This window comes from Oncorhynchus nerka, linkage group LG12 (assembly GCF_034236695.1).
Source record: "Oncorhynchus nerka isolate Pitt River linkage group LG12, Oner_Uvic_2.0, whole genome shotgun sequence".
Taxonomy (NCBI): Eukaryota; Metazoa; Chordata; class Actinopteri; order Salmoniformes; family Salmonidae; genus Oncorhynchus; species Oncorhynchus nerka.
Window position 1 is genome coordinate 45,549,227 of NC_088407.1, and position 18,081 is coordinate 45,567,307.

An 18,081-nucleotide genomic window follows, 5' to 3' on the forward strand; every position below is an offset into this window, starting at 1 on the left:
CAAGTCCATGAGTCCTGCGATCGCTGCTGCTGCCTTTTACCACGCTGCTTGGTCCTTTGGTGGTGGGTTATTCTGTCACGATCGTCGAAGTAAGGAGACCAAGGCGCAGCGTGATATGAATACTTATTCTATATTTAATGAAGAAAGAACACTGAAATAACCTTACAAAACAACAAACGAACGTGACGCTATATAATCTAAATGTGCAGACACAGGCAACTAGACATAGACATAGATAATAAGCCACGAAATACCCAAAGAAGACGGCTGCCTTAAATATGGTTCCCAATCAGAGACAACGTTAAACAGCTGCCTCTAATTGAGAACCAATCTAGGCAACCATAGACATCCATAAACACCTAGATGGTAATCAACCCCATAAACCTATAATACCCATAGACAGTACAAAAACACATACATCACCCATGTCACACCCTAACCTAACCAAAATATATAAAGAAAACAAAGAATACTCAGGTCAGGGCGTGACATAGAGAGGAACCAGGCTATGTGGGGTGGCCAGTCCTCTTCTGGCTGTGCCGGGTGGAGATTATAACTGAACATGGCCAAGATGTTCAAATGTTCATAAATGACCAGCATGGTCAAATAATAATAATCACAGGCAGAACAGTTGAAACTGGAGCAGCAGCATGGCCAGGTGGACTGGGGACAGCAAGGAGTCATCATGCCAGGTAGTCCTGAGGCATGGTCCTAGGGCTCAGGTCCTCCGAGAGAGAAAGAAAGAGAGAAAGAGAGAATTAGAGAAAGCATACTTAAATTCATACAGGACACCGGATAGGACAGGAGAAGTACTCCTGATAAAACAAATGACCCTAGCCCCCGACACATAAACTACTGCAGAATAAATACAGGAGGGGTCAGGAGACACAGTGGCCCCATCCGATGATACCCCCGGACAGGGCCAAACCGGAAAGATATAACCCCACCCCCTTTTCCAAAGCACAGCCCCCACACCCCTAGAGGGATATCTTCAACCACCAACTTACCATCCTGAGACAAGACCGTGTATAGCCCACAAAGATCTCCGCCACGGCACAACTCAAGGGGGGGCGCCAACCCAGACAGGAAGATCATATCAGTGACTCAACCCACTCAAGTGACGCACCCCTCCTAGGGACGGCATGAAAGAGCACCAGTAAGCCAGTGACTCAGTCCCTGTAATAGGGTTAGAGGCAGAGAATCCCAGTGGAAAGAAGGGAACCGACCAGGCAGAGACAGCAATGGCGGTTCGTTGCTCCAGAGCCTTTCCGTTCACCTTCACACTCCTGGGCCAGACTACACTCAATCATATGACCCACTGAAGAGATGAGTCTTCAGTAAAGACTTAAAGAGACCGAGTTTGCGTCTCTCACATGGGTAGGCAGACCATTCCATAAAAACGGAGCTCTATAGGAGAAAGGAGAAAGCCCTGCCTCCAGCTGTTTGCTTAGAAATTCTAGGGACAATTAGGAGGCCTGCGTCTTGTGACCGTAGCGTACGTGTAGGTATGTGTGGCAGGACCAAATCAGACATATAGGTAGGAGCAAGCCCATGTAATGCTTTGTAGGTTAGCAGTAAAACCTTGAAATCAGCCCTTGCCTTGACAGGAAGCCAGTATAGGGAGGCTAGCACTGGAGTAATATGATCAAATTTTGGGGTTCTAGTCAGGATTCTAGCAGCCGTATTTAGCACTAACTGAAGTTTATTTTGTGTTTTATCCGGGTAGCCAGAAAGTAGAGCATTGCAGTAGTCTGACCTAGAAGTAACAAAAGCATAAATACATTTTTCTGCATCATTTTTGGACAGAAAGTTTCTGATTTTTGCAATGTTACGTAGATGGAAAAAAGCTGTCCTTGAAACAGTCTTGATATGTTCGTCAAAAGAGAGATCAGGGTCCAGAGTAACGCCAAGGTCCTTCACAGTTTTATTTGAGACGACTGTACAACCATTAAGGATAATTGTCAGATTCAACAGAAGATCTCTTTGTTTCTTGGGACCTAGAACAAGTGTCTCTGTTTTGTCCGAGTTTAAAAGTAGAAAGTTTGCAGCCATCCACTTCCTGTCTGAAACACAGGCTTGCAGCAAGGGCAAATTTGGCGCTTCACCATGTTTCATTGAAATGTACAGCTGTGTGTCATCCGCATAACAGTGAGAGTTAACATTATGTTTTCGAATGACATCCCCAAGAGGTAAAATATATAGTAAAAACAATAGGAAAGTCAGAGGAAAGCCAATACAATTGCCAGAGACTCCAGGCACTCAAGTCATAGACAAGCGGTACCAGAGTGCCAAGTATAGGACCAAAAGGCTCCTTAACAGCTTCTACCCCCAAGCCATAAGACTTCTGAACAATTAATCAAATGTCCACCAGACTATTTACATTGACACCCATTCTCCATTTGTTTTGAACACTGCTGCTACTCACTGTTTATTATCTCTACGTAGTCATTTCACCCCTACCTACATGTACAAATTACCTCAACTAACCTGTACCTCCGCACACTGACTTGGTACCAGTACTGTATATAGCCTCGTTATTGTTATTTTATTGTGTTTGTTTTTATATTTTTTTACTTTAGTTTATTTGGTAAATCTTTTCTTAACTCTTCTTGAACTACACTGTTGGTTAATAAGGGCTTGTAAGTAAGCATGTCACGGTAAGGTGTACACTTGTTGTATTCAGCACATGTGATTTGATGAATTTCACCACTCGCTGCAAGTCCTCATGCTTCAGGTCTAACCTGTGCTTGCTTGGGCCAGCTCTCTTTTTGATGGGAGGCATTAGACCATTCTCCTTGTACGACTGGTGGAGGAGAGTCAGGTGCGTTCTACTAATGCTGAAAGACAAATTCCAGACACAAATATTTTTGCAATATTATACAATAAATAGCCGTAGTCACTGTCAGACACACCTGGCTACCTTGATGGGTCATGGAATCATCTGGCAAAGTGGAGTCTTTTGTTTAGCAAAACAATTAACCATAATCCTAATCCATAGAGTGCTAGCAATACAAACCGATTGTCATAGCTAGTTAAAGTTAACCAAATAGGTTCAATAATAGCTGGTTAGGTAGCTAACATTAGGCTATTGTCACGCCCTGATCTGTTTCACCTGTTCCTGTGATTGTCTCCACCCCCTCCAGGTGTCGCTTATTTTCCCCAGTGTATTTATCCCTGTGTTTCCTGTCTCTCTGTGCCAGTTTGTCTTGTATGTTTAGTCAAATCAACCAGTGTGTTTTTTGATATTCTCCTTTTTCTAGCCCTCCCGGTTTTGACCCTTGCCTGTTACTGTACGAGCCTGTCTGCTACTCTGTACCTCCTGGAATCTGTTCTGGTTTTGACCTTTTTGCCTGTCCACGACCATTTTTCTTGCCTACCCCTTTAAATTATTAAACATTGTAAGCATGTCACGGTAAGGTGTACACTTGTTGTATTCAGCACATGTGATTTGTAAGACCTTCTCCAACCTATCTCCTGATTCTGCCTCCTCAACCCTCCTCTCCTCCCTTTCTGCATCATTTGACTCTCTATGTCCCCTATCCTCCAGGTCGGCTCGGTCCTCCCCTCCCGCTCCGTGGCTCGACGACTCATTGCGAGCTCACAGAACAGGGCTCCGGGCAGCCGAGCGGAAATGGAGGAAAACTCGCCTCCCTGCGGACCTGGCATCCTTTCACTCCCTCCTCTCTACATTTTCCTCTTCTCTCTCTGCTGCTAAAGCCACTTTCTACCACTATAAATTCCAAGCATCTGCCTCTAACCCTAGGAAGCTCTTTGCCACCTTCTCCTCCCTCCTGAATCCTCCTCCCCCCCCCCCCCCTCTCTGCAGATGACTTCGTCAACCATTTTGAAAAGAAGGTCGACGACATCCGATCCTCGTTTGCTAAGTCAAACGACACCGCTGGTTCTGCTCACACTGCCCTACCCTGTGCTCTGACCTCTTTCTCCCCTCTCTCTCCAGATGAAATCTCGCGTCTTGTGATGGCCGGCCGCCCAACAACCTGCCCGCTTGACCCTATCCCTCCTCTCTTCTCCAGACCATTTCCGGAGACCTTCTCCCTTACCTCACCTCGCTCATCAACTCATCCCTGACCGCTGGCTACGTCCCTTCCGTCTTCAAGAGAGCGAGAGTTGCACCCCTTCTGAAAAACCTACACTCGATCCCTCCGATGTCAACAACTACAGACCAGTATCCCTTCTTTCTTTTCTCTCCAAAACTCTTGAACGTGCCGTCCTTGGCCAGCTCTCCCGCTATCTCTCTCAGAATGACCTTCTTGATCCATATCAGTCAGGTTTCAAGACTAGTCATTTAACTGAGACTGCTCTTCTCTGTATCACGGAGGCGCTCCGCACTGCTAAAGCTAACTCTCTCTCCTCTGCTCTCATCCTTCTAGACCTATCGGCTGCCTTCGATACTGTGAACCATCAGATCCTCCTCTCCACCCTCTCCGAGTTGGGCATCTCCGGCGCGGCCCACGCTTGATTGCGTCCTACCTGACAGGTCGCTCCTACCAGGTGGCGTGGCGAGAATCCGTCTCCACACCACGTGCTCTCACCACTGGTGTCCCCCAGGGCTCTGTTCTAGGCCCTCTCCTATTCTCGCTATACACCAAGTCACTTGGCTCTGTCATAACCTCACATGGTCTCTCCTATCATTGCTATGCAGACGACACACAATTAATCTTCTCCTTTCCCCTTCTGATGACCAGGTGGCGAATCGCATCTCTGCATGTCTGGCAGACATATCAGTGTGGATGACGGATCACCACCTCAAGCTGAACCTCGGCAAGACGGAGCTGCTCTTCCTCCCGGGAAGGACTGCCCGTTCCATGATCTCGCCATCACGGTTGACAACTCCATTGTGTCCTCCTCCCAGAGCGCTAAGAACCTTGGCGTGATCCTGGACAACACCCTGTCGTTCTCAACTAACATCAAGGCGGTGGCCCGTTCCTGTAGGTTCATGCTCTACAACATCCGCAGAGTACGACCCTGCCTCACACAGGAAGCGGCGCAGGTCCTAATCCAGGCACTTGTCATCTCCCGTCTGGATTACTGCAACTCGCTGTTGGCTGGGCTCCCTGCCTGTGCCATTAAACCCTACAACTCATCCAGAACGCCGCAGCCCGTCTGGTGTTCAACCTTCCCAAGTTCTCTCACGTCACCCCGCTCCTCCGCTCTCTCCACTGGCTTCCAGTTGAAGCTCGCATCCGCTACAAGACCATGGTGCTTGCCTACGGAGCTGTGAGGGGAACGGCACCTCAGTACCTCCAGGCTCTGATCAGGCCCTACACCCAAACAAGGGCACTGCGTTCATCCACCTCTGGCCTGCTCGCCTCCCTACCACTGAGGAAGTACAGTTCCCGCTCAGCCCAGTCAAAACTGTTCGCTGCTCTGGCCCCCCAATGGTGGAACAAACTCCCTCACGACGCCAGGACAGCGGAGTCAATCACCACCTTCCGGAGACACCTGAAACCCCACCTCTTTAAGGAATACCTAGGATAGGATAAAGTAATCCCCCTCACCCCCCCCCCCTTAAAAGATTTAGATGCACTACTGTTCCACTGGATGTCATAAGGTGAATGCACCAATTTGTAAGTCGCTCTGGATAAGAGCGTCTGCTAAATGACTTAAATGTAAAAATGTAAAAGACTCCAACCATCTGCCTCCTGTGTCTGCATCTGGGTCTCTCCTTGTGCCCTAACTTGTTATGGCTGCAAAACCAATACCGGGATCGATATGACAACTACCAGTGAAAATAGAGGGCGCCAAATTCAAACCACAGAAATCTCATAATTATAATTCCTAAAACATACATGTGTCATATCATTATAAAGGTAATCTTGTTGTTAATCCCACCAAAGTGTCTGATTTCAAATAGGCTTTTCAGCGAAAGCACTACAAACGATTTTGTTAGGTCTCCACCAAACAACAATAAGCACAGCCATTTTCCAGCGAAATATAGCATTCACAAAAAGCTGAAATAAAGATACAATTAATCACTAACCTTGAATTATCTTCATCAGATGACACTCATAGGACTTCATGTTACACAATACATCATGTTTTGTTTGATAAAGTTCATATTTATATAAAAATTATAGATATACCTCTCCTTAATGCAACCGCTGTGTCAGATTTCAAAGAAAGTTTATGGGAAAAGCAACAAATGCAATAATCTGAGACGGCGCTCAGAACAGTAGCCAAATTAGCCGCCATGTTGGAATCAACGGAAACCAGAAAATACATGATAAATGTTTCCTTACCTTTTGATGAACTTCTTCAGAATGCAGACCTAGGAATCCCAGGTCCACAATAAATGCTTGATTTGTTTGAAAATGTCTGTTATTTATGTCCAATTAGCTACTTTGGTTAGCGCGTTTGGTAAACATTTCCAAAGTCACAAAGCTTGTCCACTATAACGTGACGAAATGTCCAAAAGTTCCGTAACAGTCAGTAGAAACATGTCAAATGATGTACTGAATCAATCTTTAGAATGTTGTTTAGAATATTGAATAACGTTCCAACCGGAGAATTAGAATGACTTCAGATGAGCGATGGAACGCAGGTCCTTCATCTGTGAACGCGCATAGTGAATGCATGGTCAACTCGAGGCAGTGGTGACTATTTCGGGTGTCATTCGACCCCCCTTCACATGAAAGTCATCAGACAAAGTTCTATTGACTGCTGACATCTAGTGGAAGGCGTAGGACGTGACAACTCATCCATATCTCGCTGTAATTTCAATGAAACTTCGTAAATTCATTAGCTATTCTGCATTCTGGTACACAGTTGGTGCAGTGATGTTCTATTGAAATGGATGCTTGCATATTCTAGTCTTTTGTTAAGTTTCAATAAGCTATGCATAAAAAAGCCGCGTTAGACAGGACTTCCCTACACATACTGACCAGCTCAAATAGACAGAAGTGTGCTATATGGCAGACCAATCCAAACTCATCTCATTGCATGTCCAGCCCACTCATTATCTCAGCCAATCATGGTTAGTGGGAAGGTTGCTGACTTTTTCTGTGGCGTAACCAACTAGGCTCATAATTTAACAATTTATTAATATTTACAGATGGCATACAAATTTGTTATCAAGGCACATGAAAGTTTGAGAAGGCATTTCTGTGAAAAAGTTTATGTTCAAACAGCTCTCCTGTGAATTAGTGACCCGCCAACATATGCCTAGTTTCCTGAAACAGGTCACATTTAAAGTTTAAGACTTGCTGCCACTCTGTTCTCTGTACATTTTCAATTGATGGGGCACCATAAAGACATACGAGTGAAATTTGTACAGCATTCTCACTCACGGGAGCAACAAATACAGCATATTTCAAAGCATGCCTCAAAATATGGTAATAAGCCAGAAACAACAATAGCATGCACCCACTAGTGGTCAAAAGGTTTTTGGCGCTTCAAAATGACTTTAAGGAACTATATTCTGTGGGGTGGAATTACAGTACCAATTAAAATATTGCAATTCTTTCCCCAGCCCAGAGAATTCTCCCACAATGCACCATCATTTAAACCAGTATGCTGCAGTAAAATGTTTCAGAGTATTTTACTGTTGATCATGCCAAAAATTACTTTGTATAATTTACAGTTTTCTGTTACAGCGCACTGCTGTGAGGCTGGGGTTTTAGCTCACATAATGTATTTATTATCATTACTACATCTCTCCCTCCCTCTCTATCTTCCAATATTGATATTTCTCTCCTTTAAAAACTTCTTAAGGTATAGGGGACGCTTGCGTCCCGCTTGACCAAAAGCCAGGGAAAATGCAGCGCGGCAAATTCAAATAAAATGATATAAAAATCTAACTTTCATTAAATCACACATGTAGGATACTAAATTAAAGCTAAACTCGTTTTGAATCCAGCCAACATGTCAGATTTTAAAAAGGCTTTTCGGCTACACAAAACACAGAAATAAAATATAAAACATGCCTTACCTTTGACGAGCTTCTTTTGTTGGCACTCCAATATGTCCCATAAACATCACAATTGGTCCTTTTGTTGGATTAATTCTGTCCATATATATCCAAAATATCAATTTATTTGGCACGTTTGATCCAGAAAAAAACAGCTTCCAAATTGCGCAACGTCACTACAAAATATTTCAAAAGTTCCCTGTAAACTTTGCCAAAACATTTCAAACTACTTTTGTAATACAACGTTAGGTATTTTTAAACGTTAATAATCGATTAAATTGAAGATGGGTCTATCTGTGTTCAATACAGGAAGACAACAAACCAAGCTACTTTTCAAGACTTGCGCAACTCTCAACAGTGTTACGCAGTTCCTAGATGGCTGTATTTCTTCATTGCACAAATGAATAACCTCAACCAAATTCTAAAGACTGGTGATATCCAGTGGAAGCGGTAGGAACTGAAAACAAGTTCCTAAGAAATATCGTTTCCCAATGGGAAATCAATGAACAGACAGAGACCTCAAAAAACAACAATTCTGAACGGTTAGTCCTCGGGGTTTTGCCTGCTACGTAAGTTCTGTTAAACTCACATACATGATTCAAACAATTTTAGAAACTTCAGAGTTTTTACCAGCCAAATCTACTAATAATATGCATATCTTATATTCTTGGCAGGAGTAGCAGGAAGTTGAAATTGGGCACGCTATTTATCCAAAAGTGAAAATGCTGCCCCCTATACCTTAAGCAGTTAAACCTAGGAGAGGAGCTGCTTCTACTACTAGACTATGTGGGGACACTTTATTTGAAGGGTACCTACATAAGGAAATCATTACCCGTTTATAACGCATACATAATCAAATCATTAACACCATTTTTCCTCCCTACACTCAGATGCTCCAGTCCTGGACCCGGTTTTCCAGGATGTTCGCTCGCCCAACTACCAGTTTGTAACCCTGCGCTGCATCATTCAGAAGTCCAACCCGCCACACATGGCCAGCATCCGCTGGACGCGAAACGGCGAGCCCCTGACCTCCCTGACCCCAAACCCCCGGGAGAACCCGCAGCTGAAATTCAAATTGGACCCCAGCAACAACGGCACGTACAAGTGCCGTGTCAACAACGGCGTGGGCTCTTCTACCTGCACCTTCAACATCTCATGTGAGTACCAGAAGCTGCTGAAGTTTCTGGTGGGGTTGTGGTCAATTCCATTTAAATTCAATCAATTCGGGATGTAAATTGGAATTTCCATATACTTCCTGAATGGGCTAAATTGAAATGGAATTGTCCCAGGTTACTGGAAATTGATTTGACCTTGTTTCCTGGTTTCATTTCATACATTAGCACATTGACTTGACTTCTTTGGTGTTGACAGGTTAGAAAAAAGGCTGGATAGGTGGGGAGCAGGTATATCGTTATGGCTACACCTACAAAAGAGAGTTTCGCTTTGTGTAAAATATAGGACTGAAAATTAAGTACATGAAAAGTTTGAAAACTTTTACTAATGGACTTAATCTGACCCACTGATACGCAATAGATAAAAGTATTAAACCAACCAACCAACTAACTCTCCCCCTCTCTCCTTCCCCCTGTTCTTCTCCCTCTCTCCCTCCCTCACCTTTCCCTCACCTCTCCCTCCCCCAACGCTGTAGCCCGTCCATATAACGCTGAGTTCTACTTTGACACGCCCAACCCCATCCGCAATCTGAAGGGCAACAACTTCTCCTACAACCTCCAGTGGACCCAGAGAGAGCCCGTGGCTACAGACCGGATCATTGGCTACTGGGTCAACGTTCGCAATGTGAGTCACTCGTACAGACACTCACTCACTCACTAGGGATGTGCACAGGGTTTTGAATATTCTCCTTTCCTTTTCTCTTCCTCTCTATCCTCCCTTCATATTCCCCATCTCCTTCCTTTATTCTCCTTTCTCCCTTTCTCTTAAAACTTCTTGTAACTAGGGGGCAGTATTTTCATTTTTGGAAAAATAACGTTCCCAGAGTAAACAGGCTATTTTGTCAGGACAAGATGCTAGAATATGCATATAATTGACAGCTTGGGATAGAAAACACTCTAAAGTTTCTAAAACTGTAAAAATATTGTCTGTGAGTATAACATAACTGATATTGCAGGCGAAAGCCTGAGAAAAATCCAATCCGGAAGTGACTCATGTTTTGAAAGCTCTGCGTTCCGATGCGTCCCTATTGAGCAGTGAATATATTTCACTTGAGATTTCATGAATAGGAATATTTTCTAGTAATATTTATGTCTGTTGCGTTATGCTAACTAGTGTCAGATGATGACAACGATCCCGGACACGGAATGGGTAGTTACAACAGGTTTTAAAGCCTGTGATGAAAAATGAACCTCCCCCCTAACTTTTGGTTGTTGGAATATGGGAAACACATCTGAGAGTGTTTAGTTCTATATGTAAATGTAATCTTAAATGTATTATACGTTAATGTATTTCCTGTCTTGAAGGTGATACGTCATGACATTGCATGTGTTGCAAAATCTATACCTATGTAGCTATGCAAAAGGGCAATCCTGTATAGTTGTGTAACAAAAACATGCAGATGTGTTCAGCCCCACAATTAATTATTACCCAGCAGCATACCACCCTGCATTCCACTAATGATTTGCCTTTGAAGTTAAGCAGGGTTGATCCTGGATGGGAGACCAGATACTGCTGGAAGTGGGTTTTAAAAAACATTGCCCTGTGTAGGGTGCGGGATTGGGATGTTAAATGGGTCCTATCTGTGGTCACTAAAGATCCGATGGCACTTATCGTAAGAGTAGGGGTGTTAACCCTGGTGTCCTGGTTAACTTCCCAACCTGGCCACCTACTGTAATCATCATACAACCAGATTCCCTTTTCTACGTATTCCCCAAGGTGTCTACAGCATTTTGACGTAGTTTCACGCATTTATGTTGAAGAATGAGCGTAAGCAACTATATTGCGTAAGTGGTCACCTTTTTTATAAAAAAATTTATTTCACCTTTATTTAACCAGGTAGGCAAGTTGAGAACAAGTTCTCATTTACAATTGCGACCTGGTCAAGATAAAGCAAAGCAGTTCGACAGATACAACGACACAGAGTTACACATGGAGTAAAACAAACATACAGTCAATAATACAGTATAAACAAGTCTATATACAATGTAAGCAAATGAGGTGAGAAGGGAGGTAAAGGCAAAAAAGGCCATGGTGGCAAAGTAAATACAATATAGTAAACACTGGAATGGTAGTTTTGCAATGGAAGAATGTGCAAAGTAGAAATAAAAATAATGGGGTGCAAAGGAGCAAAATAAATAAATAGATAAAATACAGTTGGGAAAGAGGTAGTTGTTTGGGCTAAATTATAGGTGGGCTATGTACAGGTGCAGTAATCTGTGAGCTGCTCTTACAGTTGGTGCTTAAAGCTAGTGAGGGAGATAAGTGTTTCCAGTTTCAGAGATTTTTGTAGTTCGTTCCAGTCATTGGCAGCAGAGAACTGGAAGGAGAGGCGGCCAAAGAAATAATTGGTTTTGGGAGTGACTAGAGAGATATACCTGCTGGAGCGTGTGCTACAGGTGGGAGATGCTATGGTGACCAGCGAGCTGAGATAAGGGGGGACTTTACCTAGCAGGGTCTTGTAGATGACATGGAGCCAGTGGGTTTGGCGACGGGTATGAAGCGAGGGCCAGCCAACGAGAGCGTACAGGTCGCAATGGTGGGTAGTATATGGGGCTTTGGTGACAAAACGGATTGCAACAGCCCTGAGCTGGTCTTTCTAAGCATCGGTGTAAGGCATTGAGGCAACGTTGTGTGGTGGTTGTTTGTTCACTGGGAATGGCCTGAAGTTGTCTTCCATCAATGATCCAACGTAGCCTAGTGGTCTAAAGTACTCCATGGGTAAAAACACTCTGAACATGCACATGAAATGTTGGTTTGACCACTTACTTTCTTGTTGTAAATTTGTACATTTCAGGTTTGGCAGTTGACAGGACATGTGACAGTTGACAGGTCATCGCAATGTTCCCCCTTAGCAACTCTCTATCTCACTCTCTTTCTCACTCTTCCCGATGGCCTCCTAATTTCCCCGTTAAACAATGTAATCAGCTATTCATAGAAACCTTGGCCCACATTAAGAGAAGGAAAGACAAAGAAAGAAAGAAAATGTGAGAGAGAAAGTGATAGAGAAATTCTAAATTACTCTATGCTTTAATTGCCAAAACCAATTTCACACTCGTTTCTATTCAATAATGAGGTGTAAGTTCATTAATTATGCATGAAGTAGATCGAGACCAGTCTTAAAAGCCAGGTAAAGAGCGTTTAATTCCAGAGAGTACTAAATGCTTACACACATTACCACAGGTTATAAACTGAAAATGACGTCAGCGTTTTCCAAACGTTCCGTTTCACAAACAGAGGGCCCCTCTAATTCTCAAGCCTCCGCGTTATCAGCACGAAGTCAAGGCCAGTCAGCATAAATCAACATTCCCGACCATTTTGGAGATGGTCCGTTCCCACCACCTGGAGATTTGTACAACTGAATGAACTTAAAGAACAGACCTTCATTGTTACTAAACTTCCTGACTACATTATATACAATTGTGAAAGGGAGCAAGAGGGACAGTACATTATAGCATTTGGACTAGTCAGTTTCTGATTGGAATGTATACATAATTAGTCATTTCAAACATATTTTCCTCTATCAGAAAGACAAAGAGAGAGAAAGAGAGAGGGGTAAATAAGGGAGATGGGGAAGAGAGGGAAATAAAGGGAAAGAGAGGGAGAGGGGAAGAGAGGAAGTATGTTGATGAATTATACAAGAGCGGCAGTATTCAAAGCAAAAAAGTGCACACACACATTTGGAGCCAGAAAGGGAGAGAGGGAGTTAGGGGGCTGGAAAGTCAGCTTGGCTTTGTGCTGCTGAAAGCTAAACGCCATGCTCTTTAAAACTCATTCCTTTAGTAAGCATCTGCTGGGAGACATAGGAATTAGCATCTTGCATGCTAGTTGGTAGGATAAGTTTCGTGAATGAGTTTGCACACTCCTTCTGCTGCTTGGACATGTACAGTATGCATTGTTGTTGATGCCCAACTAGCACATAATGTTCTGAGAACCTTATGATTCTTAGAGCATGGTGACAGCATGGTTGTCCTATGGTTATTTTGCACACAACCTTCCCACAATCTTCTGGAAATGGTTGCGGATACCCAGCCTACACGTAACGTTCTGAGATGGGAATATTTCTTAGCTGGGAATTTCAGTACTTGAGCGTAACATTTCCTAAAAGTTTCTAATTAAAGACATTTTCTCAGACCATTTCACACATACCAACAAATGGGTGTGATCATTTTACAGTGGTCCCTGCAGCTTATGCTCAAACCAATGTGATTAGAACGTCCAGTTTCGATTGACGCAACAGTCAGCATTTCAGCTAGCCAAACTGTTTTTCACAGAAACATTTTGCGCAAACACAGTCCTACAAAGTTATGTCCTGAATGTGACCAGTTAATTTTTGGATGCAATGTTCAGACATTCACAGAAGTAGCTACAGCATAACACAGTCATCCAAACCGGAAAATGTAGGCTACATTTGTCCTTGCACTAACTGAGGAAAGATTGAAGTAACACAAGCAGTCATGTTTAGATAACTCTCGGCTGACAGAAACCACAATGTGAATTTGCTAATAGCAATAACTATTTACAATTCATCACATCACGGGTGAGCTCACATTGCTCTAAATAATTGTGTAAAATACTTTCTAAAAACCTAAATTAATCCGATGATGGGTAGTTTGTGCGCGCCACCATATTTATTTTTTTAACGTCAACCAAAGACAAGAAGAGGAGACAAGATGACTTTGGTCTGTTAGCAGTCTGCATGTTGAAGGGGGTGTGTCATCTACGATCATTCACTTCCGGAAGTTTACTTGAAAGATGAGTGAACCATACCTTCACCTCATTATAACATCTTTTGTCTGACAGACGTTTACATGACACCCAGATTGCATTGAATAATGTCAACAAACATGGCGCCACACGTAGCTGGCAAATGCCTTAAAGTGCCTTGAAAGGTTGGCCATGGCTCACATCAACACCCTCATCCCAGAAACCCTAGACCCATTCCAATTTGCATACCTCCCCAACAGATCCACAGATGATGCAATCTCCATTGCACTCCACACTGCCCTTTCCCACCTGGACAAAAGGAACACCTATGTTAGAATGCTATTTATTGACTACAGCTCAGCATTCGACACCATAGTGCCCTCAAACCTCATCAATAAGCTAAGGACCCTGGGACTAAACACCTCCCTCTGCAACTGGATCCTAGACTTCCTGACGGGCCGCCCCCAGGTGGGAAGGGTAAGTAACAACACATCCACCACGCTGATCCTCAACACAGGGGTGCGTGCGTGCCATCAGGGGTGCGTGCTTAGTCCCCTCCTGTACCCCCTGTTCACTTATGACTAAACGGCCAGGCACGACTCCAACACCATCAGTAAATATAAATAGCACCCTCAAAACACCAGTCTCAAACGTCAACGTTGAAGAGGCGACTCCGGGATGCTGGCCTTCTAGGCAGAGTTCCTCTATCCAGTGTCTGTGTTTTTTTGTCCATCTTAATCTTTTTTTTTTATTGGCCAGTCTGAGATATGGCTTTTTCTTTGCCACTACGTAGAAGGCCAGCATCCCGGAGTAGCCTCTTCACTGTTGACGTTGAGACTGGTGTTTTGCGGGTACTATTTAATGAATCTGCCATTTGAGGACTTGTGAGGCATCAGTTTCTCAAAGTGGACACACTAATGTTCTTGTCCTCTTGCTCAGTTGTGCACCGGGGCCTCCCACTCCTCTTTCTATTCTGGTTAGAGCCAGATCTTCAATTTCTTGGTAATTTCTCGCATGGAATAGCCTTCATTTCTCAGAACAAGAATAAAATTACGAGTTTCAGAAGAAAGGTCTTTGTTTCTGGCCATTTTGAGCCTGTAATCGAACCCACAAATGCTGACGCTCCAGATACTCAACTAGCCTAAAGAAGACCAGTTTTATTTTCTTTAATCAGAACAACAGTTTTCAGTTGTTTTAACACAATTGCAAAAGGGTTTTCTAATGATCAATTAGCCTTTTAAAATGATACACGTGGATTAGCTAACACAACGTGCCATTGGAACACAGGAGTGTGGTTGCTGATAATGGGCATCTGTACACCTATGTAGATATTCCATTAAAAAGAAGCCATTTCCAGCGACAATAGTCATTTGCAAAACTAACAATGTCTACACTGTATTTCTGATCAATTTGATGTTATTTTAATGGACAAAAAATGTGCTTTTCTTTCAAAAACAAGGACATTTCTAAGTGACCCCACACTTTTGAACTGTAGTGTACATACATACATAGATACTGTATGCTACAGTAGAAACAACCACACAATACACAGAAAATAAGGCACATACTTTTATTGGAACGCATACATAAAACAACAACGATGGGAATGCAAGCGCCAGACAGAAAATGTGCAAGTCTGCTGTGGTGGTTAATTTCTTTACTATCAAATGAGGAGAGACAAACTTATCACACAAGTCAGAGTTATACTTGAACTAAATATTTAATCATTTATTAATAAAGGAGCAGGTCAATACAACGCACACATAAAAAGTGAATCAATTGATTACTCTACGATAATGATGGCTGGTCGACGAATCACGCTCAGATGATTCGTTGAGAGCTCCGAGACAAAAGTACAAAGGTATTTTATAGCCAAGACACACCCCTTTCAAATTTCAAAATTACATGACGAACAACAGTATAGAATGTGTCACAGGGTTAAGATTTGTATGAAAGATACTTATAATTCACAGCAGACAGTATCTGCTGTGTCAACAGTTATCTTTCATTGTACAGACCAGGGTCTGGCAATGGGGTCATCTCTCCCTTGTACCATATAGAACAGAAACATTAACTCATTCTCTGGAATGCGGTCTCTTTAGGTTTTATCACCCAAAAGACAGCATAAATCTCCTGTCAGTGTTATCTCCCGCAGGCCCATCCTCAGTAGAACACTCACAGATGCGCTTATTATGTTGCATAAAACAAACATTTGATACAATAATAGCATTATAACATAATCTTGCAATTTTCCGAGACACCTGAACAATTACTACATTGAGAACGGTTTCACTTTTCACCCTACACTCAAACTGTGTGGTTTCTCATTTTTCCTCATGCACCTGTAGCAGCAATCCCTTGTGCTGACCTCTCCTGTCACCTTGTCCCTGTTTAAAACTCTTTGGAATAAAAATAATTAGCAATCATAATGTTAGCTAGCTACTGTAAAAAGCATGTCTTAAACTACGTTACAGCTTTGAGTAAACATTCTTGTCTGGTCTGATAGGCAACTTGGCTATACTTACCTTCATAGTTGAAAAGGTAACTGGAGATAAAGTTTGAATCCTTTTTCTAACTTGGAGGTCGGTGCATTGCTACTTGCATTGGCCAGACAATGTATATCCGTCACTGTTATCTTTGGCAACTCTTGAAAGCACCTTGTGTAAAACAGTGCCATGGTTGCTAAGGGAAGGGGGCTTTGGCTAATTGCTAGCCACTGTTACAAAGAAAAATGCTATTGCAACCTCTTTGCAATAAGGAATTGAGACCAATAGCTCAAGAGAAGTGTTTATTACCAAGAATACAGTCAGCTGAGCTTTTCTGCTAAGGTCCACAAAAAGTAGGGCTCTTTTCCTCAGTCTTCCATTAAGGGCTACAGGATCACAAGAGATGTCCCACTTTAACTCAGTCAGTGATTTTCATCACCTGCTTTACCGTTAGATCTATGATTGAGTTTGTGAGATATTCTATACCTTTTTCCCAGTCCTCTGCTAACGTTTTCTTGACCAGCTTATCTATTGCTTCCTTATGTTGTGCTACAGTAGGAGCTGGCGGGTAATAATTACCATTACTCAGATCTGGATCACATCTCTCATCCCACACTATACCCATACCCCACCTCCCTGTGAAAACCCTGTGTGACATAGATTTTAGGGCCTAAAGTTTTTCCGCAATCCCTCCATAAATTCCTGTTTCCGTGTCTTGGTCCCAGTTCTCTGGGTGGTATGTCTTTGATATGGAGGAGAGAGCAGTGGGGTTGAGCAGTGGGGGCTGCCACCCATATCACCATGCCCTTATGCTTAGTTACACTAACAGCTTCAGCAACGTTTGATGTGACCCTCTCCCAGTGAACCCGAGTATCTTCGTATCGAGCTATCCACTCTATATAAAGTGTTATCTAATTTTCTCCCCTTGTGGTGGTAGGGATTATAGCAGCCACCACAAACACTACCCCAACTAAAAATGTCTCTATGCCCCATATTATTGCCGTTTTACAGTGTGATCTACACTCCTTTTCCATCCTCACCTCCTCTATCAAAACCTGCTCTTCTAGCCTCTCCCAAGTCAGTAGGTGTTGATGCAGCTATCACCTGGGACACGTGGATCCAGGCCTTCCTCCCGACACCTTCACTACTGTGTCAGTCACTAGTAGGACAGTGTGGGGTCCGGTCCACCTGGGCTGAAAGGTACCCGTTTCCACCCCCTACCACCATTAATGGTGCAGCCATTAATGAGAATGACAGTATAAGTCTGCGGACATAACCAAATAGTACCAGTGTTTTCTTAACCCCTCTAATTGTTGTTGGAATTGGCAATCGCTGGATTGTGTATTTTCGGACAACCGTCAGAGTTTTCTTGCACTGAGAGATAGTGTCCCCCAGATATGTTACCTCTGGGAGCGCAATTTGTGCCTTTTCACAGGACACCTTCAGACCAACTTTTGTTAGGTGTCTCAGGAGGATGTCAAGAACCTCTTCATGGGCTGTCTGAGAATCTGAACATAATAACAAATCATCCAAATATTGAATCATTGTGGAACCTACCGTGAACTGTCAGTTCACCAAGCTTTAAATTCCTGACTGATGTCTTGAGATGTTACTTCAATATATCCACCAAATGTTCCTCCTCATGATGCCATCTATTTTGTGAAGTGCACCAGCCCCTCCTGCAGCAAAGCACCCCTACAACATGATGCCGCCACCCCTGTGCTTCAAGTTTGGGATGGTGTTCTTCGGCTTGCAAGCATCCCCCTTTTTCCTCCAAACATAACGATGGTC

At 43.2% G+C, this 18,081-nt stretch overlaps 1 protein-coding gene across 1 annotated transcript in view; it reads left to right on the plus strand.

Annotated features, from left to right (window-relative positions):
• LOC115138781 (MAM domain-containing glycosylphosphatidylinositol anchor protein 1-like) overlaps window positions 1-18,081 on the plus strand; it is a 324,659-nt gene that overhangs the window by 238,090 nt on the left and 68,488 nt on the right. The window contains exons 10-11 of the mRNA XM_065025612.1: window positions 8,818-9,084; window positions 9,576-9,724. Coding sequence (XP_064881684.1) covers window positions 8,818-9,084; window positions 9,576-9,724 — 416 coding nt within the window. The remainder of the gene's footprint in view (window positions 1-8,817; window positions 9,085-9,575; window positions 9,725-18,081) is intronic.